The sequence below is a fragment of the Cyprinodon tularosa genome, unplaced genomic scaffold (genome assembly GCF_016077235.1).
Source record: "Cyprinodon tularosa strain WSP-4 unplaced genomic scaffold, ASM1607723v1 ctg186, whole genome shotgun sequence".
Lineage (NCBI taxonomy): Eukaryota > Metazoa > Chordata > Actinopteri > Cyprinodontiformes > Cyprinodontidae > Cyprinodon > Cyprinodon tularosa.
Genome location: NW_024038652.1, coordinates 189,292 through 216,359, shown reverse-complemented (window position 1 = coordinate 216,359; position 27,068 = coordinate 189,292). Strand labels below are relative to the sequence as shown.

The following is a 27,068-nucleotide window of genomic DNA, read 5'->3' as shown; positions in this document are numbered from 1 at the left end:
GGACTATTACCAATGTTCTTTGCAAACTTGGTCTGTGAAATGATGTGGTTTTTTGGTTGCATTGCTTTGGTCGTTTCTTTACCAAAATCACCTTTAACCCTAAAAGTTTGCGTCACAGGCTGGGAAATGCAATTGCTCTTCCTTTTTCCCCCCTCTTTTTTCGAGACCGGGTCACTCTTTGTCCTCTTTTGTCAAGGCTCATTGAATGCCAGCACAAAGACGGCTATAAAAGCAAAGTGATTTGCTGTGCAGAAAGATCGCTCTGTGCAGCTCTCTATAAAAGGCTTTGAATAGGGAGTAGGTTTGCTCAAGATATAATCTCTTCATAACATTAGTTTATTACCTACAAGGTGATTTCCAATTACCACCCTGTTTGGTCTGAAAATAAAATTCCAAAATAAAAACACATATTTTCTTTTTTTAAACCAACAAATTTGCACTGCATAAATGACTAAAAAGTAAAATATTTATTTTAAACTATAAATATATTAATTCTTATTATGAATGGGAGCTTTACAGTAATGAGCTGGATAATGAAGTGTTTAATATTCAACTCATGTTGCATATTGCATGTTGTATAAGACATTCTGAATGTTTTTTTCTTAGTTTTATCATCACAGTATCACTCTGTTCCTGAACAACATTTAAACTTCATCAGCTGTCCGTTCATCTGTTAATCCATCAGTCACTCACTCTCTCCATCCACCTGTCCAACCAGAAGGCAGACGTAGACATTTCTCTCCTTTGCTGCTCTCATTAGCTCATTCTGGGGGATTTACACATGCTCCAAGGCTCATTCCAGCTGCTTGTCTGCGTAATCCTTTTCTTCATTCATCTTTAAAATCTGATGACCATAGGTTCCAATCAATGAGAACTCAGCTTTTTGGGCTCAGGTCTTTCTTTACAAGGACAGACCTTTGCCAGAAGCTGGTAATCCACCTGTTTTTGCTTGATGAAAATGGACCGAGGATGTGATTGAGACCACATCATCTCCAAAAAGACAGCCTCCTCTTGTTTTAGATCCTGTCCATGAACATCACAAGATCTGGGAAAAACGGGCAGCCATGTCAGAGTTCAACCTACTTTAGGAAAAGCCAAATCCTTCATGGGTGTGTGCTGCAATTTTTAGAACCTTCCCTAGGCCTAAAAGCCTTGAAGCAAGAATTTGAGCAATGACTTTGTACACAAGTGTTTAAGCTGCGTTTGTTGACTCCCCCTTTAAAAAGATTGCAACCACCGTCCCATCCTGCTGAAAAGCAATTCCTTTTTTTTTTAGCACTTCTCCATGGAACATTGAAGATGTATATCAACCATGACAGCCTAACAATGATCAGGGTCTTCAGCATCTCAGGGCAAATCTCATCCCCCTCTGCCACCCTGATGGTGGGTAGCTCTGTAATTATCTCAGCAACCTCTACCAAACTGATAGCTTTTCTTTCTGCTGACTCCTCGGACCCAGAATCCACCAAGTACAATAGAATTCACGAGTTGAGAAAGAGAAACATGACGTTTAAAAGCTAATTTGACTCATAAATTTAAACACTTTTTATACAGCTGCCATTACACAAATATAAATGTTTTTAGGCCTTTATTTTTGTTACTTGTGATTATTTTCTACTTAAAGCTTATGAAAACCAAGCATTTAAAACAATATCAGACCAATAAATTAAAAAATTTTAAACTTTGAAATTTGCATTTAACTAATGGTCTTTTTTATGCACATAAATGAGGTAATTCAAACCGTATTTTTAACCTGACATTTTTGCCCCATTATATTCTAATTTATTATGTATATTGGAAACAGTAGAAATATTCCCCTTCCAGCCAGGATACCTGAGAGATTAAAAAAAATCTAATAAATCTAAAAGCTTAATCTGTTGACAATGTGCATCATGAGGTTTAGCAGTTAGGGCACTTTTCAATAAGAGATATGAAAAAGGCTTTTACTATGCCGATTTTATTGATTCTTATTAAACGAATTTTACATGTTTGAAAAGTCAGACCAACATTGGTATGTTTTCTTTCACGAAAAATATGAAACCCTTGAGTGAAAAATCTACAAACAGGTGGTTAGTGCAAAGGAAAATCAAATTGCAATTGTTAAAGATTGGCTTTGTGAATGCACCCTGATGCTCCATCTCTCTGGTTCTTTTCCCTGAAAAGAGATCACTCGTGACAAACTCTTAATAATAACATTTCATAACTTGTATGTATTAAATAACCAGGAGACATCACAACAGATTTTGAAAGAAATTGTAATCTTAATCCTCTCAGGAAGTGGCTCCGATCAACAGTTAAAAAGGCATTTTATACATCTCCAGTCTGCCACATCATCTTATTTTACATCATACACATTAGCAGATGATTAGACATCCATGGCTCCAGCCTTATCAAAATAGGACACCGCTCGCATTCTATTTCAAAATCTTTGCCATGTACAAATGAAGATTATAGCTATATATCCAGACAGAGGAATTCTGGCCTAATTAGATTAAAAACGTCAGTTCTGACGTGCAACGGGCAGCCCATACCAGGGTGTGATAAACTCACACATCTTCAATGATAATTATCCTAACACAATATTGGTTGAAAAAAAATCAAAATTTAAATTTCCGGTAACAATCGACCAGTTTTATTAGGTATGTATAACAAAACTGGACTTCAGATGTAAATAAAAAAAAAAATAAATGACCATTCAGAGATCTTTTCTTTATGGTGGACTGTTTTATTATTGCAATTGTTCCCTTTCCTCCGCTAGAGATGCACCAATCAGGCTTTATTGGACCCATTACAGATTTCAGTTTGACTTGCCCGTATTCTTTTTCTTGGACTATATTACAACAACAAAAAAAGAGTATTTACATTTGTTCACCAAAAGTATCTATTTTTGTGGATAAAACTCAGATGAGTGCATTTGATGACTAATGATGATGATCTTTCTCAGATTATAGTATAGTAAAGGAAAACAGGTTGATTTTGATCTATGGTTGATTAAACTGTATCTATTAATCACTGAGAAAAATAACTCATGCATCTTTTGCATCTTCTTATTTAGTACTTTATCACAATTGTTTCCTGTCCTACCCTGCTAATATAAAACAATTGTGTTAAAGGATATAAATATGCTTAAGTAGATGCAAAAGATGCATGATTTTTTTTTCAGTGTAGTTGGCTATCTGCTCAGATAATTACCCTGCTGTTTGTTGCCAAATCTACAAGTATACTATAGACTGCTAACTGAATTTTAACTCCAGGAAAGAAAAAACTGAAAAATTGTAATACACTATATTGCCAAAAGTATTTGCTCACCCATCCAAATTATTGGAATCAGGTGTTCCAATCACTTCCATGGCCACAGGTGTATAAATTCAAGCACCTAGGCATGCAGACTGTTTTTACAAACATTTGTGAAAGAATGGGTCGCTCTCAGGAGCTCAGTGAATTCCAGCGTGGAACTGTGATAGGATGCCACCTGTGCAACAAATCCAGTCGTGAAATTTCCTCGCTCCTAAATATTCCACAGTCAACTGTCAGCTGTATTATAAGAAAATGGAAGTGTTTGGGAACGACAGCAACTCAGCCACGAAGTGGTAGGCCACGTAAACTGACGGAGCGGGGTCAGCGGATGCTGAAGCGCATAGTGCGAAGAGGTCGCCAACTTTCTGCAGAGTCAATCACTACAGACCTCCAAACTTCATGTGGCCTTCAGATTAGCTCAAGAACAGTGCGCAGAGAGCTTCATGGAATGGGTTTCCATGGTCGAGCAGCTGCATCCAAGCCATACATCACCAAGTGCAATGCAAAGCGTCGGATGCGGTGGTGTAAAGCACGCCGCCACTGGACTCTAGAGCAGTGGAGACGCGTTCTCTGGAGTGACGAATCGCGCTTCTCCATCTGGCAATCTGATGGACGGGTCTGGGTTTGGCGGTTGCCAGGAGAACGGTACTTGTCTGACTGCATTGTGCCAAGTGTAAAGTTTGGTGGAGGGGGGATTATGGTGTGGGGTTGTTTTTCAGGAGCTGGGCTTGGCCCCTTAGTTCCAGTGAAAGGAACTCTGAATGCTTCAGCATACCAAGACATTTTGGACAATTCCATGCTCCCAACTTTGTGGGAACAGTTTGGAGCTGGCCCCTTCCTCTTCCAACATGACTGTGCACCAGTGCACAAAGCAAGGTCCATAAAGACATGGATGACAGAGTCTGGTGTGGATGAACTTGACTGGCCTGCACAGAGTCCTGACCTCAACCCGATAGAACACCTTTGGGATGAATTAGAGCGGAGACTGAGAGCCAGGCCTTCTCGTCCAACATCAGTGTGCGACCTCACAAATGCGCTTCTGGAAGAATGGTCAAAAATTCCCATAAACACACTCCTAAACCTTGTGGACAGCCTTCCCAGAAGAGTTGAAGCTGTTCTAGCTGCAAAGGGTGGACCGACGTCATATTGAACCCTATGGATTAGGAACGGGATGTCACTTAAGCTCATATGTGAGTCAAGGCAGGTGAGCAAATACTTTTGGCAATATAGTGTATCAGCAATTTGCTGATTGGTCGGTCTTGTAAGTAAGGGAAAAGTGTATTGGCTTTTTTTCTTAGCCAATAATACATGGAAATGAGTGGAAACATTGCTGCTTTACTCTGTGGTCTCTATTCAGAGCAAAAACGTTAGTTGCGAGGAATTTTATCACTGAAACACTGAGACAGTAAAAATGATCGTTCACAGTCCAACATCATTCGGTTCTTTCTTTCTTGCCATCTTTTGTCCTCCCTCCTCTTGGAGCTTAGTTTATGGCACATAGCATCTGTCACAGTTGCTATGCTGGAAACAAACATGAAGCTGTGTCTTTCCCTCGGTGCTGTGAAACCGAGCGATAGCAGGAAATTAGCTTTCTATTGACAGCAGTGCAAAGTTCATGTTGCTTTTCTCAGAATTTCTACACAGATTTTTATCTGATTCAGTAATATCTCTAAATCGTTACAAACTACCGCAGTGAGTGTCTTTTATGACTGTGGTGCTAACTGAGGACCTTCTGCAGCTGTAGAGCTCTATCTGTTTGAAGAGATAGGGGAAATCAATAGCAATCTATACCTACAATGTGTACTCTTACACAGCCTGATTTCCCAGCCTTTAGGGTTTATGAAGCAAATGCTTCATTTTTGAAAAGAGAAAAGAATGATTTTTGTTGCTCACTGTGTTAACTTTACTCTATGGTTGTTTATGCCACAGAAAATGAACAAGAATAAAACAGTTCATTAATACAGTAGAGGCTGTCAAGCTTGTTGCTAGAACCTTTTGACATTTGATAACAGCACACATCAACTAGTTTGGTTTGGATTCTACAGTATGTGGTTGGAAGTAAAACTAGATATAACTTCCTTTTTATTTTTCACATGGAAAATCAAAGAAGTGTGTTGATGCTCGCTGGAGCTCACTGTATTTACAGGGCATGTCTATAACAGCAATGCACCTGTAGGGAAGAGAAATATTGGTCATTTTTATTTAAAACAATACTTATTTAAAATATAAAGCCGAGTCAGGGTGATAATCTATATTCTAAAAGTTTCTAGATCAGATGTAGGCTAGATGTTTCTAACATAAATAGGCTGAACCAAAGCTCTTTTTTTAGGTCCTGTGGGTAGATCATGAAAGTCTCCTGTGACTCCCTTCCACCTAGCAGCTTAGCCCAGGTTTAACTAGTTCACCAGCCACACCAAAATCATTAAAAGGATTTTTAAACTCTTAAAAAGAAGTCTACATTAAATCAGCTGCTGTTTTTTGACCCTTGGAAAGGTGCAGCTTGCCATATAAAACTGTTGTAATGGTGGACATTAGCCTTATTGTAGTAATTTGACGCTATAAATATGTAGACACCAGACACAGTTAACGCGTTAGAAAAAGATTTACTTGGTTTTAGAACAGATACATTAAAATCATCACATCTTAAATGTTGCTTAAACTGAACAAACCCCCAACTTTTACTTTTTTAGCACCTAAGCTCCCCCACTGATGATGGCAAACTTTGTAAGCACCCTTACCCCTCTGACTTTGATACTTACGCCGCCTCCCCTGGGGTGTACATGAATAGAGGGAGACCTTGCTTTTTTGGGATTTTACCCTGTTTTTCAGAATCCTTCTGTATTTTACCCCATCTACCTTTCTATAAGCTCTGGTCTGCTTCAATCTCCATGCTGAGGAAAACTGACTCCACAGCATGAGGCTGCCACCACTATGTGGGAATATTGTGTTTAGGATTATGCTGCATGTTGCAGATAAGATTTTGCATGAAGGCTTAACAGTTTCATTGATCTGAGCAAAGCACCATCCCTCCGCATGATGCTCGGTGTTTTACTTGAAGATGTTTCTCATCGAAAAGGCTTCTTCAGGACATGGTTGATAGTAAAAGGCTTATAAATCGTAGTCAGATTTGTATCATTGACGCTTGTTGTACTGGGAGGACTGCTGTTTTAGGAAAATAATTGAAAAATACATGTACGTCAACATGAAACGCTGCTGTTCTTTCTGTCTAAAATGTGTAAAACTACTTTTATATTTTGTCACCAATCTCCATATAAAGGAAGGCAAAGCATTTTGAAATTTAAAAGAATTAAAGAAGTCTTCAAGGCACTGAGCTTGTTTAAACAAACTTTAACTTGCAAATGTTGTAATAATATATGGTTGGTCTAAATTCACAAGCTGCATCAATTTCTGTTTGATTTCTGTTTCCTACAGATGTCAGCCTGTTGGTTAGTTCTGTTAGTTTAGCTGAGTGCAGTTTAAAACAATTGGGGTGACTGTTTTAGAGGTAACTCCAGAACTGTGTTTTTTTTAGGTATAGGTCATCACAGCAGCAGGGATTTTTCAGTGAAGTCATGACTGTGTCTGAGATAAGGGCTGGCTTTATTCCGGTGGTTGAATAGTTTAGGTATAAATAACGTTTTTTCCATCGCTGACCAGTCCGGATATTTATATTTCACTCTCACAGCTTTCCTCCTGAGTCACATATAGTCCCTGATAATGCGTACCTTGGTATGTTAAAACAAGGAAACAGTAATTATCTAAAAAACAGCTGGAATTCATGTGGTAAAGAAAAAAAATTTAATTTTTAGTTTTAACATAACTACCTCTATATTTTTTATTTTTAATATCCTACAAAATCAAGTTTATTTTTAGTGCCTCTTTTTATAATTTGATTGTAGGTCTGGAGAAAATATCTTAACTTGGCTGAAGGTTTTATATGGATTTTGTTCAGCAAGCAAACTTTTTTCTAACATTTCAAACAACAATAAACCTTTTTTTTATTCTTTGTTTTAATGGAAGCATATGGAGAGACTTTTAGAGGCAATTTATAAGTTTTTGAGTTTAGTTAATTGCAAAGTATCTTTTATTAGTTGTTTATCTTGTGATGTCTTTCAAAATCCAGGAAAATAATCTATAAAAAAAAATTATTATTATAAAAGCATAGATAAATATTTCCAAGTATAGTTGTGCAGAACTGGATCTGAATTTGAGTATGTTTTTGATTTCATAATACAATAAAAAATCAGAATAAGGAGTGTTACATAGATTTTTGACATGATAATAGGGTTAAGGCAGGAGATTTATTAGAATGCAAATTAAAAGCTCCCGGGAAAAGAATCGTTTGGCATCAATGAGGAGGTCATTTTGTTATTTCCAAAGTGAAAGTTGGTAGAAACAAAAATGTTCAGTTGTCCATTGTCAACTATAAAGCCAAGAAAGTGCAATTATGAGTTGAACAGAGGGGGTACAAGAAGTGATCCCTGTGGAAATCAATGTATGGCCAACCGAAACTAAAACACTTCCTCAAATAAGAAATGAAGACACCCAAGTGAGAGCAGAACTTTATTTAAAAGCTCCACCCTTTAGGTTAAGTTCAAGTCACAAACAACTGCTTCTTTTAAGGGGTCAAATAAACTTTTTTTTAAACAAATATTTATTTAACTGAGCATTTTTCCAGCTAAATTAGAGTGCATATTGATCGATAAATGTCAAGTTTCTAACTATTATTATTTTATGTCCTTCTTGCCTTTTCCTTCCAGGTGCCTCTAAGGACTAGAGCTTCGGACCTATCCGCTCCATTACATCCTTAATCCCTTTTGGATCTTTGTTGACCTTTGTTACACTCCTCATCGGCTCCTGTTTTCTTCCTACATACCCTTCTCCCTCCTCTTGCTTCATCTTCCCTCCTCTCTTTTGTGTCTCCAAGCCCCGGGCTTTATTACTCAAGCCCACTGATCGGGAGCAACGCACAGTAGTTGGCAAAGGATGAGGCGTGCAAGCTCGCCAACACCAGATAGAAGATAAACGACAGAGAAAAGACTGGCATCAAGGACGAGTGACAGAGAGAGAGAGAAACGGTGGGAACAACTGTTGGAGGGAGCTACAACAAAGCTTTGACAGGCAGCAAAAACAATCACGATGCCACGACAAAGGAAAGACACAAGTTTTACTTGATTGTCATGAGCCAGCTCCACGCTCCTACCAAGAAAAGGTTTGTCTATTCTTTCTGCTTCCTTTTTTAACCAGTTCTTGTTGTTCTTATTCAAAGGAAGTTGTAGAGACACACTTCTGCTATCTGCGCCTCCTTGTTAACACCCACTATACCCCTGTAGGAAGCGTTAGCCATGCCAGCCAAGGGAAAGTACCTGCTGAATAACCAGGAGCTCAGAAATGAGGCGCTCTACCGCAGATTCTCCTGCATCAGCCAGTATCAGCCGCTGGCACTGATGCTGTTGGGCCTCTCCATACTCCTCTGTGCAATTTTCCTCATCGTTTTCTTTGCCCTTTCGCTGGTGAGTCATGATGTAGTTTATTTTTTCTTATTTATAAGAATCATATATAGATTTGTGTAAGTGTATATAAATCACATAGGTTTACCTTGAAAAAAAAAATCTCTATTTGTGGTATTGTTATGTATCTCTTTTATTCAGGGGCCACTTATGCAGAAATGACTGATGGATATTTTTAGAAATTATGGATTATATCGTGGAATTATGTTTAAAATATTCGCGTTTTATCTGTAGATTTTTCTTAGTGAGCTGATTTGATTAGTTGTTAAATTCTTATTTACATATGTGGAAATTTATAATAGAAATTAAATGAATATATTAAATGAGTAAAAGAACGATATACAGTATTGAATTATGAATAACTTTTCCACACACCGTTGTATAATTGCTCAACAAGTCTCTAATTAGTGACCAAAATTATTTAATTTCATTTTTTGTCTTATTAGCTGATTCAATTACTTTTAATTACATTTTATTTAAAGGCACATTTCATACCCCTCAAGCACAGCAATCAAAAGAAATATAAAAACAGCAGAAAATTAAACAATGAAAGAATCTAAAAATTAAAAACAACAATAAAAGCAAAACAGCGAGTTAGACGGTAAAAGAAACACTAATATCACAGATATTTCTAAGTCTAAGTTGTCTAAGATAACAAGAAGAAATGTGTAAAAAGGAAGATTTGTGTTGAGAATTAAATGAGTCAGGATCATGGATGTGATGCGAAAGAGTATTCCAAAGTAGGAGACATGACAGAGAAAGTTCTGAATCCTATGGACAAGAGGGTTTGATGAAGAAGAGCAGAGAGTTAAAATGAGCGTGTCATTATAAAATAAGCTTATGAAGACCATGTTAAGACAATTTGCAAAAGTTGTCTATGGATAGGGATTCCACAGAGATGGAATAATAGCAGTGGCTGGAGGGGGAGGCATGTAAAAGGGATAAGTGGATGTTTAGTGGTTGGATAAAAACAGGCTCATATTAATTTCCTTTTCTTGTAAAGTTTCTATTACTTTATTAGAATCTTCAACTCATTTTCCACCAAAACAAATCTAGAACGAATAAATATGTCAGACTTTCATTATTCTGTGGCACAAGCACAGTCCACCAAGCTTTGAGACTCTAGATTGTTTTAGTTAACTTTAAAGTGTGACATTTGAACTTAATAGTAGCTGATTTAATCTGATATTGTGATATTTAAATGCCATTACCTGCTATTTGTATTTGATTTTGAGCGAGTACATATATTCATTAAACTGCTTCAACCAAACAACCCTCTTCGTTACTATTTTGGTCGTTTTGGGAAGTGGAAGAAAACACTGAACCGCAACGCTCCTTATAGAGTAAACCCAACAAGCTGCTATACGTTTAAACAGAAAAAACCCAACTATTCTGGCCTGATTAAAGCTAAACGTAGCATTAGCTACAGGTAAAGCAAGTACCAGTGACTACTGGAAACAAATCCATAACATAATTTAAATAATGCCCCCACCCTACGACACAGCTTTGCATGACGTGTATAAAAGAGCAGACCTTGGATCCAGGTCTGTTATGTAAAAGCTTCTGGTTCAGCTTCATTGACCCCTTATTTGCATTTCCTAGTAAGTGGACTATTTATATACACAAAAGGCTAAAAGCCAGAGGTATATAAGCAGCACCACACACTGAGGCATTGTCAGTGATTCCATATTGCATTAAAGCCAAATGTACAAAAGAATTCCAAGTTATCTCAAGTTTATAAATCAGAATAACCAGTTATCAGGTTGAATTTTCACAGATTTGTTGGGCAAATTTTATTTAATCTGATGAAAGCTTAAAACGCTCCCATCCCTTATTGCACATAGAGGGGAAAAGGCTTCATTATTGCTTAACACAGTCCCAGAGACCATTTCAAGCCCCCACTAAGACCGTTAAGGACTTGTATTTAAAAGACCCATGGTAGCTGGAGATATTAGCAGCTTAGGCAGGAAGGATAATATGTTGATAGGATAATAATTAGTCATACTCTTCAAAAAGCTTACTCTTTCTGACGTTTGCAGTTCACCATCAGTGGTGTTTAACAAACCTGCTCAAGAGACGTGTTTTGTGCAGATTTTGTTTTTATGGCTTACATGCAAAATATTTTGCAGCATCATGATTTGAATTTACAGCAGGAAAAGGGAAGGCGGTGAAATGAATGGAAATAAAGGGAGCAAAAAAACCTTTGGCAAAAGCCTGTTAGCTACTCCAAAAAAAAGTTAACCTTTCAGCAGAACAGCCAAAGTCTGTATGCAGGCAGAGCTTTAATTGAATAGTTCAAATCAAAGAACTTTCACATGAACCATCCACATTTGCTTGAACTGTTTTGTTCAGAGAAGAATGGGTAAAAATATTTTTGTCTCTTTGTGACGAGCCCCCAAAGGACTAGCAGCTGCAACAGCAGTAAAAGTTTTGACAGAGTATTGATGCAAGCAACGCTTTTCAGATTTTATTTGATTTATTTAACATAGAAAGTTCACCTTCCCCTTATCATATCATGTGTTGGTCTACCAAAAATCTGGATGAAATACATTGAAGTTTGTAAATTTAATGGAATAAAATGTAGAAAGCTTAAAGGGCTGCATTTTTATGCAAGGCATTTCATTTATTTCGATGCTGTTTTTAAGTAATAGCTCAAATGATCACCTTAAAAAATACATCATAGCTCCCCGTTGCCAACTGCCCTGTGCAGTGGTCGTGTTGTTAATGAGAGATGCATTATGTAACTGAAAGTAAGGGTGGACAGCAATGAAACTTACATATTCCAGTTCTGTTGTCAGGCTGTAAAATTAAACATCTAATTCAAAAAGAAAACATCACTTTTAAATGGCTCTTCCTTTGCAGATGATACTTCATCATTGGAATCCTAAAGGAATGCTGCAGTCAGTGTGTAGAGATAGCAATTATGATCCTGGCTTCTGCTGATCACGAACATACTGTTGATTTTGGCTCAAAGCAAGTAGCAGTTTAGTGAGTCCAGCCCATCGCTCTGAACTGACATCTTCACTCAGCATAGATTGTATTACTTTCCTGGGTTGGAAAAAATGAACCAAACCTTCCTAGTATTGTCTTGCTGCAAGCTTTATGGCACACTCCCTTTTTCTCTTATTTCAGTCCCACGCAATAGCTCTATTCCTCATGTTTACACACTACACGTGCACATAAATATGATGTGATGTTCTATCCTGCTCATCAGAGCTTTATTGTCTGTTTCATCCTATTAAGAACCCAGGCAGCTTATATTTATTCACACACTAAACAAATTCTCACTTGGTTCTTGGTTTATCCCTTAAAATCAATCAGTCAGGTTTTTCTATTTTTTAATTTTGCGGTTATCTTTTATTTGTTCTCTTTCTTTCATCCTAAATGTCTACCTTGTGACAACATGAGTTTCATATTTTTTATTTTTTTTTATTGCCTGTAAGAGTTGGAAAATAAATTTTGGAATGGAGATTTTAATTAAAACAAGAGAGACAACCATTGCAAGGTTTAGCACTGACAGCTTTGTGAGAAGAAAGAACTAAGTTTGAGAACTGGTTTTAAGCACCGTTTATTTTATTTATGGCAACTTTAAATTCAGTTTTTCATTCTGTGTTAAACAACAGAAATGTCCATGTCCCACTGATTTTGCCTTGTTTTACTGGTGCAAAAAAAACCAAAAAATTTCTTTGCCAAAAAACAATTTTCATTAAGTAGTGCGAGCTGAAGGGGTTTAGTTGTGAAATGTCCTTTTCCAGTGCTGCCATGGTAACCAACAGGCTCAATATACAATGCAGCAGTGGCCTTCTCTGCTCAGAGATCTTTCTGCTTTAGTCCCACAGCAGAGAACTTATTTATTTAACTTGTTTTCTCTCCTGTTCTCACCTTAGCTTCCAGTCAAACTTAGACATTTTCACATTACGTGGAGAAACACTTAATTCCTCCATGGGCGCATCAGCATTTATAGATCATTGCTTGTTTCAATGCTGACCTGTCCCGCCAGTACCAGGCCTCTCACCTAATGACCTCTGGAGTTTGGTGCCAACACAAGTCGCGTTCTGTCACTTAAAATCCCCAAAACCTGGAGTTTGTGATGGTAATGTGGCCCAGCCTGTGCAAATCCAGCTGTGTCAGTAGTAGTTTCTAAATGTCTTTGGAATCAGATTACAACAATTTCTAAGAGCCAAATGAACTTTTCTTCACAGTGCAGTAGACATGAACCGGCTCCTGCTCTTTAGGGTTCGCTGAAAGTTACAAAAGTAACAGTTTGAAAATCAATCAAATTTCCCGTAACAGTGCTTCTTTGGTTTAAAATGTAGAAAAATGCTAGAGTAAGTTTTTCCAGATGTTTTGAGGACGTTGTGGCTGTTGCTACACACTGCCACTCAGATGGTTACAAAAAAGAAAGACACATTTGGCTCTTTGGAAATAATTATATAAAAACACACGTTATCACCTCACGAGAGTCTGATGCCAATGATTGATAGACAGATAGGCAACTATTTGCTAAGGCTTCCATTCTTTGGGTTCTATTTATTATTTTATTTTTGCGTTGTGATTTATGGTATGAAATGTATGGCTTACACCCATCCATCCATCCATCCATCCATCCATCCATCCATCCATCTATTTTCAGTCACGCTTATCCCTTCTGGGGTCGGGACGGGTGCTGGTGCCTATCTCCAGCTGTAAGTAGTAGGGTTGTCAAAAGTATCGAAACTCAAAAAAGTATTGATACTAAAATGTTGTATCCGGATACAATACTCGTTTTTAAAAGTATCGATACAGTACCGTCACCAGTGGCACCTAAGCAGTCATTCATCTAAAGTGCAGAATAGAGGACAATGCACTTTCTGAACACTGTGTGATTGAATAATTCTACGCACTTTTCAGTTTCAGACTTTTTTTTGTAACAGGTGCAGCTGCTGAGAATTATTTTTGTTTCTTAACTGGTTTGGCTAGTGTCATTGTTATGTGTGCAAAGCATAGCCAAGGAAGGAACACTTAATTTTAATATTATAAGTTTTTTATCAAGCTTGCTTAATATTATGCACAGCATACAACCTTTATTGTGTTTATTTATTGTATATTATTTATTAATGAAAATATTTCTGTTGAATTTTGGAGTCTTTGTTTTTATCCTTGTGGCATCGAAAATGGTATCGAGTATCGAATATTTTCCTTAGTATCGGTATCGAGTTGAAAAGTTTAGTATCGTGACAACCCTAGTAAGTAGCAGGAGGCGCAGTACACCCTGGACAGGTTGCTAGTCCATCTCAGGGCAACACAGAGACACACGACAAACAACCATTTACACATACTCTCACACCTAAGGAGAATTTAGAGAAGCCAATTAACTTAACATTTATGTTTTTGGAATGTGAGAGGAAGCCGGAGTACCCTGAGAGAACCCACGCATGCTCAGGGAGAACATGCAAACTCCATGCAGAAAGACCCTGTGCTGGGAATTGACCCTCTTGCTGCAAGGCAGCTGTGCTACCCACTGCCCCACTGTGCAGCCCGTATGGCTTGCACATTAAGGAATAAACATGATTAAAGTTGATTATCATATGGTATGAGACATGTTTGTGTTTTTCTCTCCTGTTGTTGCTATAGAGTACGGATGGAAATCGTCCCTTTGTGAGTGTGGTGGGCAGCAGCCTGTTTGTGTTCGTAGTTGTGTTTCTGCTGGTGTGCACAGAGATTCTCTCGCAACGATGGAGGGTTTGGCTGGGCCTGGTTATCTGGATCACACACCTAACCCTTGGATACACCTTCATCTTCAGCTATGATGTCTTACCTTGGGACCAGGTAGCTCACTTTTCAGCAGCGTTCAAAGGGGCTAAACTTTGAGCTGCTGCCTTCAACAGCCAAAACTCCTGCAAATGGGATGAAACTAACATGTATATTTGTGCTAAAAGCACTGATATTTTTTTTTTTCTTCTCGAATCCAGGTGCCTTTCTTCCTCTTTATCATCTTCACAGTTTATACCATGCTACCATTCCAGCTGTGGCACGCTGTGGTGCTCAGCGTCATCACCTCCTTGTCTCACATTCTAGCCCTCACACTGAGTTTAGCAACTGCAGAGAACCCACCAGAGTACCTTGCCTACCAGGTAAAAACAATTGGTGCTGTGTCATTCATCTATTCACTCACACACTGATGATAGAAAACTACATTGTAGCCACATCTGCCATGGGGCTCAATGACAGAAGCGGGGCTGCCGTCCACTGGTGCCATCGGTCCCTCTGACTATGGAGCTTTTCCCAAAGGCACATATGTGATTCATACATGCACAGGACAAGATCCTCACACACACAGCACAAGATCCACATGTGCACAGAACAAGATTCACCAAAGTATTTCTGTTCCATACAATTTTTTTAAATGAAATTACAAAGTACCAGTGGTCTTTAAACTTCACTGCATTTGTGTGTGGATTTTTGAGACTGCCCTGATGTGCCTCAATACACAAATGCATTTTTGTAAACAGGGCATGGTTTGCCACCAATCACAAAGCTTCCTTGTATAAGCCAATCACAAGAATGTGGAATGACTTACCCCCAGACCTCACATCCTCCATCAGCGTCCTGATCCATTCCAGTCCGCCTGTACAAAGCAAAGCCTACAGTCTCTGCGGTTCCTTCCATCTTGCTCTGCTCCGACATTCTTGGAGCTGGAGGAGAGCATACGCTATGTTATTATTTAATTCATAGGAAGAAAAACCTGCGGTAATGAACACTTAATGTAATACGACATAGTTAAATCTCACCATCAGCATCAATCACACGTTTCTGTCCAAAAATTTTCTTTTCGTTCTGGGTCTTTGTAATAGGAATAATCATACAAAATTGGTTTGATCTCTACCTCCAAACTCTCTTCAGACATACATGCGTTAAGAGGTTTCTGTTGAAAATGTGAGAATCACTCTTGAAATTTGTTGTGATGGGATTTGATGAACCTTTTAAGCCTCTGAGTATAAAATAAATATTTTGATCGAGAAGACAAATCTGCTCCCTAGTATGTTGAAGTACCAATAATTTGCATCCAATAATTTAAACAAACAAAAACTTAGTTTTTGAGAATATATAAGAATTATGCTCTAATTTGTACTTACTGATCTGTTACCACATTTTAATTTTGAAAAACCGGGTCCTCTCTACGTTCTTTTTCCTGTTTGGTGTGATTGCAATTGCGGATCTTGACCTGGCCGACTTCCACGGGACCAGAGCGGAGCAAAAAATAGCTTGGCTCCGTATTTTGATGGTGAAGGACGAGAAGACGTACTGTACGTGGACGGTCACGTGCGGAGGAGTAGCGGTGGATCTGGAACAGTTCTGATTGATTAACATCACAGACAAGTACTCCACGTGATGTGAGCAGGGCGCAGGGGTGACAGAGGATGTGGAATCTGGGATCAAGGCATCCCACGTGGAGTAGTTTTGTTTGATTGGCTTTTAAGAGGGAGCTTTGTGATTGGTTGCAAACCATTCCCTATTAAAGAAAATGCATTTGTGTATGGAGGAAAGTCAGAAGAGTCTCAAAAATCCACACATAAATGCAGTTAAGTTTAAAGAGAACTGGTACTTTGTAATTTAATTTATAATTGTTTATGGACCAGAAATACTTTGGAGAATCTTGTGCCGTGTATGTGTGGATCTTGTGTGCTTGCCTGAATCATTCTGTGCATGTGTGGATCTTGTACTGTGTGTGTGAGTAACATGTCCTGTGCATTTAAATCACATATGTCTATTTATGAAAACTGAGACCAATCTAGCTCTGTATCTGGTTACCATCAGTTGGCAATTCAGGTGTAGTGTCTTGCCCAAAGACACAACAACACTTTAAGCCAATTGAACCATCAAACCTTCGATATCATCTGCCCTTCGATCCAATGCCACTGTCGCCCTATAAAGGATCACTACAAACAGGCTGATTTATTTTAAATGTTTAATTCTTTAATGAAAAGACAAAATACATTTCTTCAAGCATTTTAGAATGCAATGTAGTTAGCCCTTTAAAGCCTGATCCAAGAATAAAACAAAACAGAAAATTACTTTTTTTTGGTTTGAATTCCTTAATTGCCCTTTTGACAAATTATGTGAAAAGAAAAAACAGAAATACATTTTTGATATTAATAATTTATTACTATGCGATAAGTCAAGATTATTTTTTGTGTAGTCTTCTACTGGCTGTTATCAGGTATATCTGATTGTGTACAATAGGATTTTGAGCAAAGCTTTTACCATTAAATTATGCAAAAGGTGTCAGATGCAAAACATTTCAGAAACCGTATGTATCAAATACGATACATTTGGCATTACAGGGTTAAACCAGTTAAAAAATACATTTGAGCCTAGCTCAAGTATTAGCATTAAATTTACAGAGACATTTACACAGAGGAAACCCGCCTGATGTTTAATACCAAATAGATTCTCCCCATTAATTATACTGATTTTCTAGGTATTCAAGTGCAACAACAGAAAATGTATTTCTTTACAAATTTTCCATTTTCAATCACACACACAACTTTATGTTGCCTTCCCTCCTTGTAAAGGTTGTTAGTGACTTATACTTTCTGAATCAAGTTACTCATAAATTAAATAATATCCTGATTTACTGTGATGCACCTGCATATAAAGATGTGCAGCATGTTCTACGTTTCTAGACTTCATAGAGGGCTATGTGTAAACTAATTAACAAGCATGGTTTTTTATGTGTAATGTGAATAAAAGCTTCTTTAGTTATAACTTTGTTATTTACTGCTGTGTCTCTTTGTACAGCTTGTGTCCAATGCTGTGGTGTGTCTGTGTGGCTGTGGAGTTGGAGCTTTTTATAAGGTTCTTATGGAAAAAACGCTACGGCAGACCTTCCAAGACACTCTGAGGTGCCTAAGCATGCGGGTAAAGCTTGAAATAGAGAAGAGACAACAGGTTGGTAAAAACAAAAAGCTTGACATTATAAATATCTCTTTATGGCATGTTGTAGACTCAGCTGAATAGCTGCATTTATCCAGGAATTAGACGGCTTTACATGAGAATACCTGTGTAATTTTTTTAAAGCCCTTGAAGGTTCTGCTTATGTAAGCTACAATTATTCAACACCTGACTGTGTATTTTATTTTTTCTTTACCAAGCGGTGTTCTTGGTCGCTTCAGTGAAGAACTGTGGGTATACAGCAAGGCCTTTTGCATATTATGAAAATATAACTGAAGTAAAACAAGCACTTTGGGGGAATTATGAAATATCCCATCAGTAAATTACCATCGCTGGGATATTTCTTCATTTTGCAGAAACTTTTGGCAGCCATCCTTTGGCCTCACTTTAGTTTCATTACTGCTAACTGATCCCTGTCAAAGTATATCATCCTGTAACACCCTTAATTAGATGCATCTGCAAGGACTTGTTTTGACTTCATAGAGGTCCTTTGAAAAAGATCCTTATTTGACGTTAAAAAATAGTTATATATGAAAAGAATGTAATTAAATTATACTTAGTTTAAATTAATTATCATCTATTTAAATATAAAATAAGCTTGAATTGAATATTTTTTGTTGTTTGAGCTTGTACTTTACCTGCCCTCCACATGCTTTTTCACTGCATTGTCTGAAAGGCTATTTGATCAAATAAAAAACAATCTTCAAATACAGTTTTTACTGTTAATGACACATTTCGTTGGACCTGCAACCAGGACTGTATCTTTGCCCAAAGAAGTTATATTTAGGACAGCTGCCACAGGTATCATTAAGAGGCTGCGCTGTTTCTAGTTTGCTGACATGATTATCAGTCCACCGCTCCAACATCAGGATCAGGCAGGTGCAGCAATGGGAGTGAATTAATTAACAATCCTACTGTAGAAAAATACAGTGCTGTTTAAACATATTTTGACCATCATATTTTGTGCTCAAATGTAAACATGTCACAAACAGAAGTATAATAATAATGTAAGTAATAATGATCAACTGCAGCAGATTGGAAAGCCAGAGGTGCCAAACGTTTACTACATTAATAAAGTGGCAGGATTTCTATTAGTAAATATGAAAATTGCAATGTTTCTTACATCTATTAAAATTAATAGAACTATGTTTTATTATAAATGTAAAAATATTCAACATTTATTGTTTTAAGTTATAAGATACAAACTTTTCCTTTGTCCTCCTCACATTTTCAAGCACAAACTGCACTCTGTGTTGGGAGGGTCAGATACAAGGACTTCAGAGAAAATCTGTATAAAGGAGCAAGTTTGAGAAACTGTCTGAAACCTGTCTGAAGTATTTAGTGTCACTTTAAAGATAACAGCAAAGTCTGAATTCTTTGAAACAAAGACACAAATTATTTTTTTTTTTATTGTACAAAAGAAGAATGTAATGTTTATTCTCTCACATTCACTTCATTGCACATCAAACGTTACAAATGTCATCACAGTTATTGCTCATCTGAAGGGATTTTGCAGATTAAATCTCATAAGCCTGGATTCATCCGTTGTAGTGAGAGCATACAACTCAATTCCTTCCTAATGACATAACAAGAGGTTACTCATATCATGAGAAGTAGTCTCTTTAAAAAATTCTGCATCATTAGACCAATGAACTATAAACAGTTTTCTAGTTTCTATTCACATTAAAAGTATGATGCCAATATCTTTTCTAGAGAATAAAAAACATGTTTTAATATTGGGTAAATATATATATAGCATATGTTTATATGTATATCACATGTCATTAGAAAGTTCAGTGAATGGAAAAAGTTGCAGAAACAATGCTCTTTTTTTTCTAAGTAGTTTTTTTCTATTTGGTCTGGAGCATTCATCAATAGGGATTGAGCACACCAGTTAAATAGGCATTGCAGGCTTCCTTGATTACAGTTATTTAACAGATCTTCTCTTTATGTGTGTAAATGTGTGTGTGTGTAGGAAAACCTGTTGCAGTCTGTGCTTCCTGTTTATATCTCCATGAAGATGAAACTGGCAATAATGGAGCGGTTACAAGACTGTAAAGATAAAGACGAGCAGCAGCGACTTGTGAAGGACAACAACTTTCACAGCCTTTATGTCAAGAGACATGAGAATGTCAGGTATGACCACAAACACACTAAAATCTGTTCTTTTATTTATATATCCACTGATGTTGACTTTAATTCTTGTTATTTTACATTCTCATTTAATTTGTTGAGCAATAGACTATTAAATGGTAAAGAACTGTATGTTAGTGATGTGTCACAAAACTATAAATATAGAGCTTGCAAAAGCAAAAAAGAGCACCTATAAACAGTTTTCTCAATGAAGATCATACAAAACTTAAGATGATTATCCCTGCTTTTGATGTAGAGACTCAGATACTTATTTGCAGCCTGAGGATTTTATAATTTGATAAGTGCTGACAGATATTAGGGTAATATGAAGTGAACTTTGACAGATGTCTTACCAGTCATTCAAAAGAGCCTTTGTAGAGTTTTTAACACCTTTCCATCTGAATTTTCATCAGATAAAAACAAAATACATAAAAAAGTCAGGCGTATACAGTTGATTTTCTTTAGGTCTTCCCTGAGCAAGTAGTTCCCATGTTTTTTTCTGTTCATTTAAGGCTACAGTAAAAGGGTGTTGACTGACAGACTGGATACCTTACTCTCTCCCAGTAATTACCCTGGTCAGAGCTGTGATTAGCTGTGTCGGCAGACTCATAAAGCACCTGGCCATTTTTAGTCAGGGTGTAGAGGGACTCAAGACTGCGCAGCATCTGTGGTTCTCTACATAACAGGATAGGGTCATTTCCAGCAGGTTCAAGAGTAGCTGTAATCATCCACCATATGGGGAGTTTTTATTGCATCTTTAGTTCACTCAGCACAATACATACAACAGTGCTTATATTATTAAAGGAAATATGGAATGCATTTCAGTTGATGGTACAATATAAGGAAAGAATACAATTCTGCTGAGTTTTTTATTTATTTTTATTTTAAGTTAGCAAGCTAATAATTCCCATTGAGGCCAGATGCATTAACGGCATTAACGTTGTTTTTCACTTTGTTTAGATATTCGAATGGTCAAAATAATTTCACTTTCCCTCTAAGGTTTTTGTTAAGTCTATTACTCAGTACTGGGGCAGACAGTCTTTTAAATGAATCACCAAGCAGGTTATTTCGAGGTTGATGGGAGAGTGTGCCAGGGGTTTGTATCTGCCACTACTTACCAAGAGTCACAAGCTGTACTTTACCGGTTCGTGGAGTAACCAGTCTAAGTAGAGACTGCCAGATTGCCCTCTCATCAGACACGTACTCCAGCTCGCTAAGGTTAGCCAGAGGTGCTTCCAGGCCAGCTTAGAGACATAGTTCCTCCAGTGTTTATTTGGGTCGTCCCCCGAGCTAGGGAGGAATAGGGGATTCCCTTGTTCTGCTGGGGGACCTTAACGTCCATGTGGGAAACAAAAGTAACACCTGTTCGCAGCCGAGTGGGAAGTGGATGAGAATCAGCCCTTCCAAATCCCAGGCAATGGTTTAATTTGATTGCTAACACTGTTACATCTCTTTTAGAAAGATTATTTATCCACTAACTAAAAGTAAACCACCTTCTTCAATCAGGGGGCTGTGTTTGAAATACTTTGATTAGGCCTAAACTTGTCATTTTTAAAACCTTGTGTCGTTTTTCTCCCAATTCTCAATTATGATAGATTTTTTATTTCGTCTATTAATTTATTTTGCAATAAAACTTAAAACATACATTTATGAGCAGATAAATGATTTTGTAAATGTAAAAAGGTAAACAATTATTTTACTTTTGTTTTGTTTTTTTCTTTCCTTTTCAGTATCCTGTATGCAGACATTGTTGGCTTCACTCGTTTGGCCAGCGACTGTTCTCCTAAAGAGCTTGTAATTATGCTCAATGAACTGTTTGGCAAGTTCGACCAAATTGCCAAGGTGAGCAAAAATGGATGTTATATTCATTCTGACTACAAATTCCTTTAAAGAGTTAAACTCTTAGCTTGAATGTCAATGCTTTTAAACCACAATTAGTTGGCTCAAGCTTTAAAGCATTGTAGCTCCTAGCTAATGCAGTCTAATTATTGCTGTAAATTAAGTTTGGGACAGGAAATACTCTTATTTAGACCGTCATAATGGAAAATGTGGGTCCAGCCAAACAGCATCTGTAAAGAAAGCAAGTTTTTTCACAGAGTATTTCTGTACGTTCTTAATGCCATGTTTATACTCAACACTGCATGAAAAACAGGATTATCTGCAGTACTTGGCATGTAAAACTGCAGCAGAACTGCAGGGTAACGGCTGTACTTTGGAGTTTTAGGTTTGGACCTTAAACCTCCAAAAACTTACATGACCTTCTTATCTCATACCCCATTCCCAATGGCTGAAATACCTGTTTAAAACCAGGAACAACCGGCTTTTAGCAGCAGTGGGAAAGGCTCACTGACGCTTGTCTACCTGGGTCAAACGTATTGGAAAGCAACCCGTGCTAAAATCGATCGGCATGCTGTGGGAACACCAGACCCGAGTTGACATGCTAATTATACATGATTCCTTTGAGCGTGACGTATGGACGTCAACAATCCGCGCCAGTCGCATCTGATCTAATAAGCCAAAACGAATCTGTTTACATTCGTTAAACATGGCGCAGCTCTGGTGATAGAGATTCGAATAGGTATAGGACACACTTACTAAGCCCTGGCTTCCTTACATGTTACTCTCTATATTTTACATTCCCGATTTCTGTCGCACTGGTGACATCATCAACGCTAACCCAACGTGATGGTGTCACCAGACACACAGCCTTGGGAGGACAGAGGCCAAACAGCTCACCAGTTGGGATTAGACCCAGCTTGTTTTGCAAGTTGGAAGGGATCCAAGTGCTAATTGTTAGCAGGTCGATCCATTGTTGGAAAACGTTTCATTTGATTTCATAATGAGGTTTTATGATAAATTTCTTTTAATATTTACAGGAAAATGAATGCATGAGAATTAAGATCCTGGGAGACTGCTACTACTGTGTGTCGGGCCTGCCAGTATCACTGCCAAAACATGCAAAGAACTGTGTTAAAATGGGGCTGGACATGTGTGAAGCCATCAAGTGAGTTTACCAGCCATCATATTTCATCTGTGAAACATATAAACATGAATACTTGCTAATTAACATTGTCTTATCCATATAAGCCTAAATAAGACATTTAGGTGGTTTAATCTTTTTAAAGGCTACAAATTTAAAACTTGCAGCATTTTCCAAATTGTTTCATTTTCCAGCCCCAACCCGATCCGTGGATGCACACTGTCATCAGCTGACTGAAAGAAGGCAGCTGCACATTTTCCTCTGCAAAGAGAAACAAGACAGATCAGAAAGCTACTAATACCATCCTGTAATATTTTTAGTGTTATTCTAGAGAGAGAAGAATGTCAAAAAGACATAAGATAATAAAACTTGAAAATACTGTTCAATTTACCAGAGCTTGTTTAAAATTGTGTGTTTTACTCCATGTAAAAATCAGAATAAAAAAAGAATTACTGTAATTAGATGCATCATATAAACTGTAAATATCAATATGTTATTGAATAATTTGCTTTTCTTGGAATAGTAATTTACTTGTCAGTGTGAAAAAATAAAAATCTTACCTGCAACACCAACAAAAAAAAGATTGAAATATTACACCATTGTTAATTCAGTATCTGCAACAAAAGACCTTACAATTAAATCCTAAAAAGCATAAATTATGCAGCCAGAATAACTATTCTAACTTGCAGAACATAAATATCCTCAAATATATGCACATTAATGGAAATCGAACATTAACGCCTTTGTTATTGTTGCTTCGTAAATGTTTGCAAGTAATCATATACCGTAGTAATACTGTGCATTTGAGTTAACTGGAAATCTCCTCTAGGCAGGTACGGGAAGCCACTGGAGTAGATATCAACATGAGAGTGGGTGTTCACTCAGGCAATGTGCTCTGCGGTGTGATCGGCCTCAGAAAGTGGCAGTTTGATGTATGGTCACATGATGTTACCCTGGCCAATCATATGGAGTCAGGAGGCCTCCCAGGGTAAGTACTTCTGCTTTCAACTCTACAAATAGTGAATTATTTGGTATTTATTAATCTTAGAGGAACTTACCTATGCTCATTTTTTATTTTTACCCCAGAGACGATCTAATCAGGCCAATACTGAATATCTGTTTTTTTTAAGGTTTGAACTGTCAATTCAGACTTAACTGTAGTTTAGTAAACCACAGACATTAACATTTAAAAATAGCATCTGCAGGCTCTTTTATAGAAACAGTAGTTTGAAATCCAACATAAATGGAAATTAAAAAGATAATCCCCATTCATGCATCAAAGCATGCTTTTGTCTTTTATCTGCTTATTTTTTACAAATCTCAAAAAAGTGGATGTACGATTAATATTTTCATGTGTTCTGCGCAGTGTCCTATTCACAAATGATATTGATCTGATTTGTATTTGCGCTCTGAATGATGCAGGTATGTTGAGTTTAGTCTTAGATACAATAATGCATGGTATAAATACTGCACCTTCTCTAACTGCCTCAAAAACAAAAGCCTCTGACAGTTCGGAAAAATGGTATTACAATGAAATACATATGAATAGGATTTGTTTTCAGATTGTATTACATTGTAGCCTGATAAGAAAAGGGATTAATAAAACTAAATGACCTAAAAAGATGCCCTACTGTTTTTTTTTTCTTTTCAGCCGTGTCCATATCACAGAGGCAACTCTAAAGCACCTCAACAAGGCCTATGAAGTTGAAGAGGGCAACGGCCACCTCAGAGACCCTTACCTAAGTGAACTCAATATCCAGACATACCTAGTCATCGATCCAAGGGTATGTTTACTGCCAAGTAGGCTCAGTAGTATTTATAAAAGGAAACAGTAAAACAAAAACAGTAATAGGAATCATACTTATTTAATATTTTAATGATTTTCCAGATTAAAATCAGAGAAATCCTAAAATTTAAGATGTTTATGTAATGACTCAGAACAGAGGGCAAGAAGTACAGTGGGATAACTTCAAAGCTTTTATTAAAACAATGGTCATTTGCGGATCTGCAGCAGATGCAGCTTGGGCGTCTATGGCAGGAAACCCTGGTATGAAGAAACACAGGGTAGTGATTGCAAAAACTTGATGGAGGATGATCTGAACACATGAGTCACTAACCTGGGCTAGAGTTCAGTCCGTACTCTGAGAATGAGGTTGGAAGCGGCTGGTCAGCTGACAAGACGCACTGCTTTCCACACAAAAAGCTCCAGACACCAAAGCCTTGAAGGACACAGAGCTGACAGGAGATCAGATCCGAGCAGATGACAGAGGAAGGCAGTATAACCCAGAGGGTGAAGACAAGAGGCAGATCCAGGTTCAGTCCACAGTGAATCCAGCAGAATCCAAAGACAGGTCAGGCAAACAGATCAGTAGGGGGCAGGCAGGCTAAAGTCCAAATACAGAAACGTTAAATGAGCAATTAAGCCAGCCAGTGCTAAGATCATGACAGTTTATGTAAAAAAAAAAAAAATAAGTGTCCTTTTCCTTGACAGTTATGCACTAATTAGTATTAATATGTCACACAAAGTTCCTAGAAAATACATAGAAAGTTGTAATTGTAGTACAACTTTGTAATTGTACAGTGAAAACAGTGAAAAATCTAATTTCATGGAATGCCTTTGTAAGGCCTACAAATATTATTCTTTAAAATCCATTGGTTATGAGGCTCGGGGGGTTGGTTATAACTGGTTTTCCTTTCAATGAGCTGAAGAGTGTTTTCTAAACAACAAAATCTGCAATCGTTTTAGTTTGATCACAACAAAAGATCCAAATACATTTTTGCAGTTTTTATCAATGTAATCTTTGAAGTGCTTGAAAATTTTGGAATTTTCCTTAAAGTGCACACTTAAGTGATATATTCTGGGACTTTTTTACATTCTTATATCATCTATAAATACACAAAAAAGATCAACAAATATCAGGAGTTTTAAATATTATATACATATATAATATATTATATATATATATATATATATATATATATATATATATATATATATATATATATATATATAATATATAATATAATATAATATATATATATATATATATATATATATATATATATATATATATATATATATATATATATATATATATATATATATATATATATATATATATATATAATATATTAATATTGAATTCAATATGAAATAGCCTTAGTGAATATTTTTCTGTGCAGTCGAAGGATCCATCACTGAACACCAAGCGCTCTACCAGACCCATCGTAAATCATGGCCTGAAGATGAGGGCGTCTGTCCGTATGACCCGTTACCTCGAATCCTGGGGGGCCGTTAAACCTTTCGCCCACCTGCAGAGCCGGGAAGGCTTTACGTCTGACAACATCGGTACTGGGAAGACACGATTCAAGGTAATCAGAAGAAGCACAATGCCTTTCCTGTTATATCACTCATATTTATCCATTTAGGATAAGCATATATTTAACAGATATTTGTTTATTTTTATTTTTACGGTTTTTGGGAAAACAGCTGAATCATTCCAAAAATTAAATCTTCTTATTATTTTCAGGACATTCCTTTACGACCAACCACAGGCTTCAAGAACACTGATAGGTAAGGGAAATCTGCTGCTAAACAGTTTTAAAACTCTTTGTTATATGTAATAAAATGGAAAGAAAAGTTGTATATAAATTGAACTTTTCACACAGAATCCTACTCACTGTGCCTTTAACTATTTCTGTTCCTTAAAATTGAATTAACTTTATCAAAGGATTCTGCACAAAGTGACATAGATATCAATAATCTCAATAATAATGAAAATTATTAGATATATTGTGGCTCTCAAACGGGGACACATCCCTGTTGACAATCTAGATTTCTTACTTAAAAACTGAGGCTGTGATTAACTTTTTTTTTTAATGAAAATAATTTTTGAAGCACCCCTTGTATCAATATCAGCCTTCAGTCTTCTTTAGTAGGAATGTTTACCCTTGAAACACTACAGCTTATTGCAGACCAGAGGAAGAAAAAGAGCACAAACATTTCATTTTCTGCAGCTGGAATTGCAACACAATACAAAGCAGTGAGTCAGAAGAGCTGAATATAATGGTGTGCAAAATGTTTAAACTTTAAACTATCAGGTGTTATTTTCTATCTTGTATAAAAATATACCCCTTTTTTAAATTGTACATAATAAAAAAAATGTAATACAACACATTAAAGTTTGTTTTAATGTGGTGAAATGTCATTCAGA

General features: G+C 36.9%; 1 protein-coding gene across 3 annotated transcripts in view; it reads left to right on the top strand.

The window, feature by feature from the left end:
• adcy7 (adenylate cyclase 7) overlaps positions 1 to 27,068 on the top strand; it is an 83,969-nt gene that overhangs the window by 32,303 nt on the left and 24,598 nt on the right. For all 3 annotated transcript variants that reach the window (XM_038282610.1, XM_038282608.1, XM_038282609.1), the window contains exons 2-13: positions 8,058 to 8,509; positions 8,631 to 8,810; positions 14,421 to 14,615; positions 14,759 to 14,920; positions 17,589 to 17,738; positions 19,717 to 19,877; positions 21,605 to 21,716; positions 22,751 to 22,878; positions 23,684 to 23,842; positions 24,506 to 24,638; positions 26,038 to 26,226; positions 26,385 to 26,428. In XM_038282610.1, coding sequence (XP_038138538.1) covers positions 8,643 to 8,810; positions 14,421 to 14,615; positions 14,759 to 14,920; positions 17,589 to 17,738; positions 19,717 to 19,877; positions 21,605 to 21,716; positions 22,751 to 22,878; positions 23,684 to 23,842; positions 24,506 to 24,638; positions 26,038 to 26,226; positions 26,385 to 26,428 — 1,601 coding nt within the window. In that variant the 5' untranslated portion in view covers positions 8,058 to 8,509; positions 8,631 to 8,642. The remainder of the gene's footprint in view (positions 1 to 8,057; positions 8,510 to 8,630; positions 8,811 to 14,420; positions 14,616 to 14,758; positions 14,921 to 17,588; positions 17,739 to 19,716; positions 19,878 to 21,604; positions 21,717 to 22,750; positions 22,879 to 23,683; positions 23,843 to 24,505; positions 24,639 to 26,037; positions 26,227 to 26,384; positions 26,429 to 27,068) is intronic.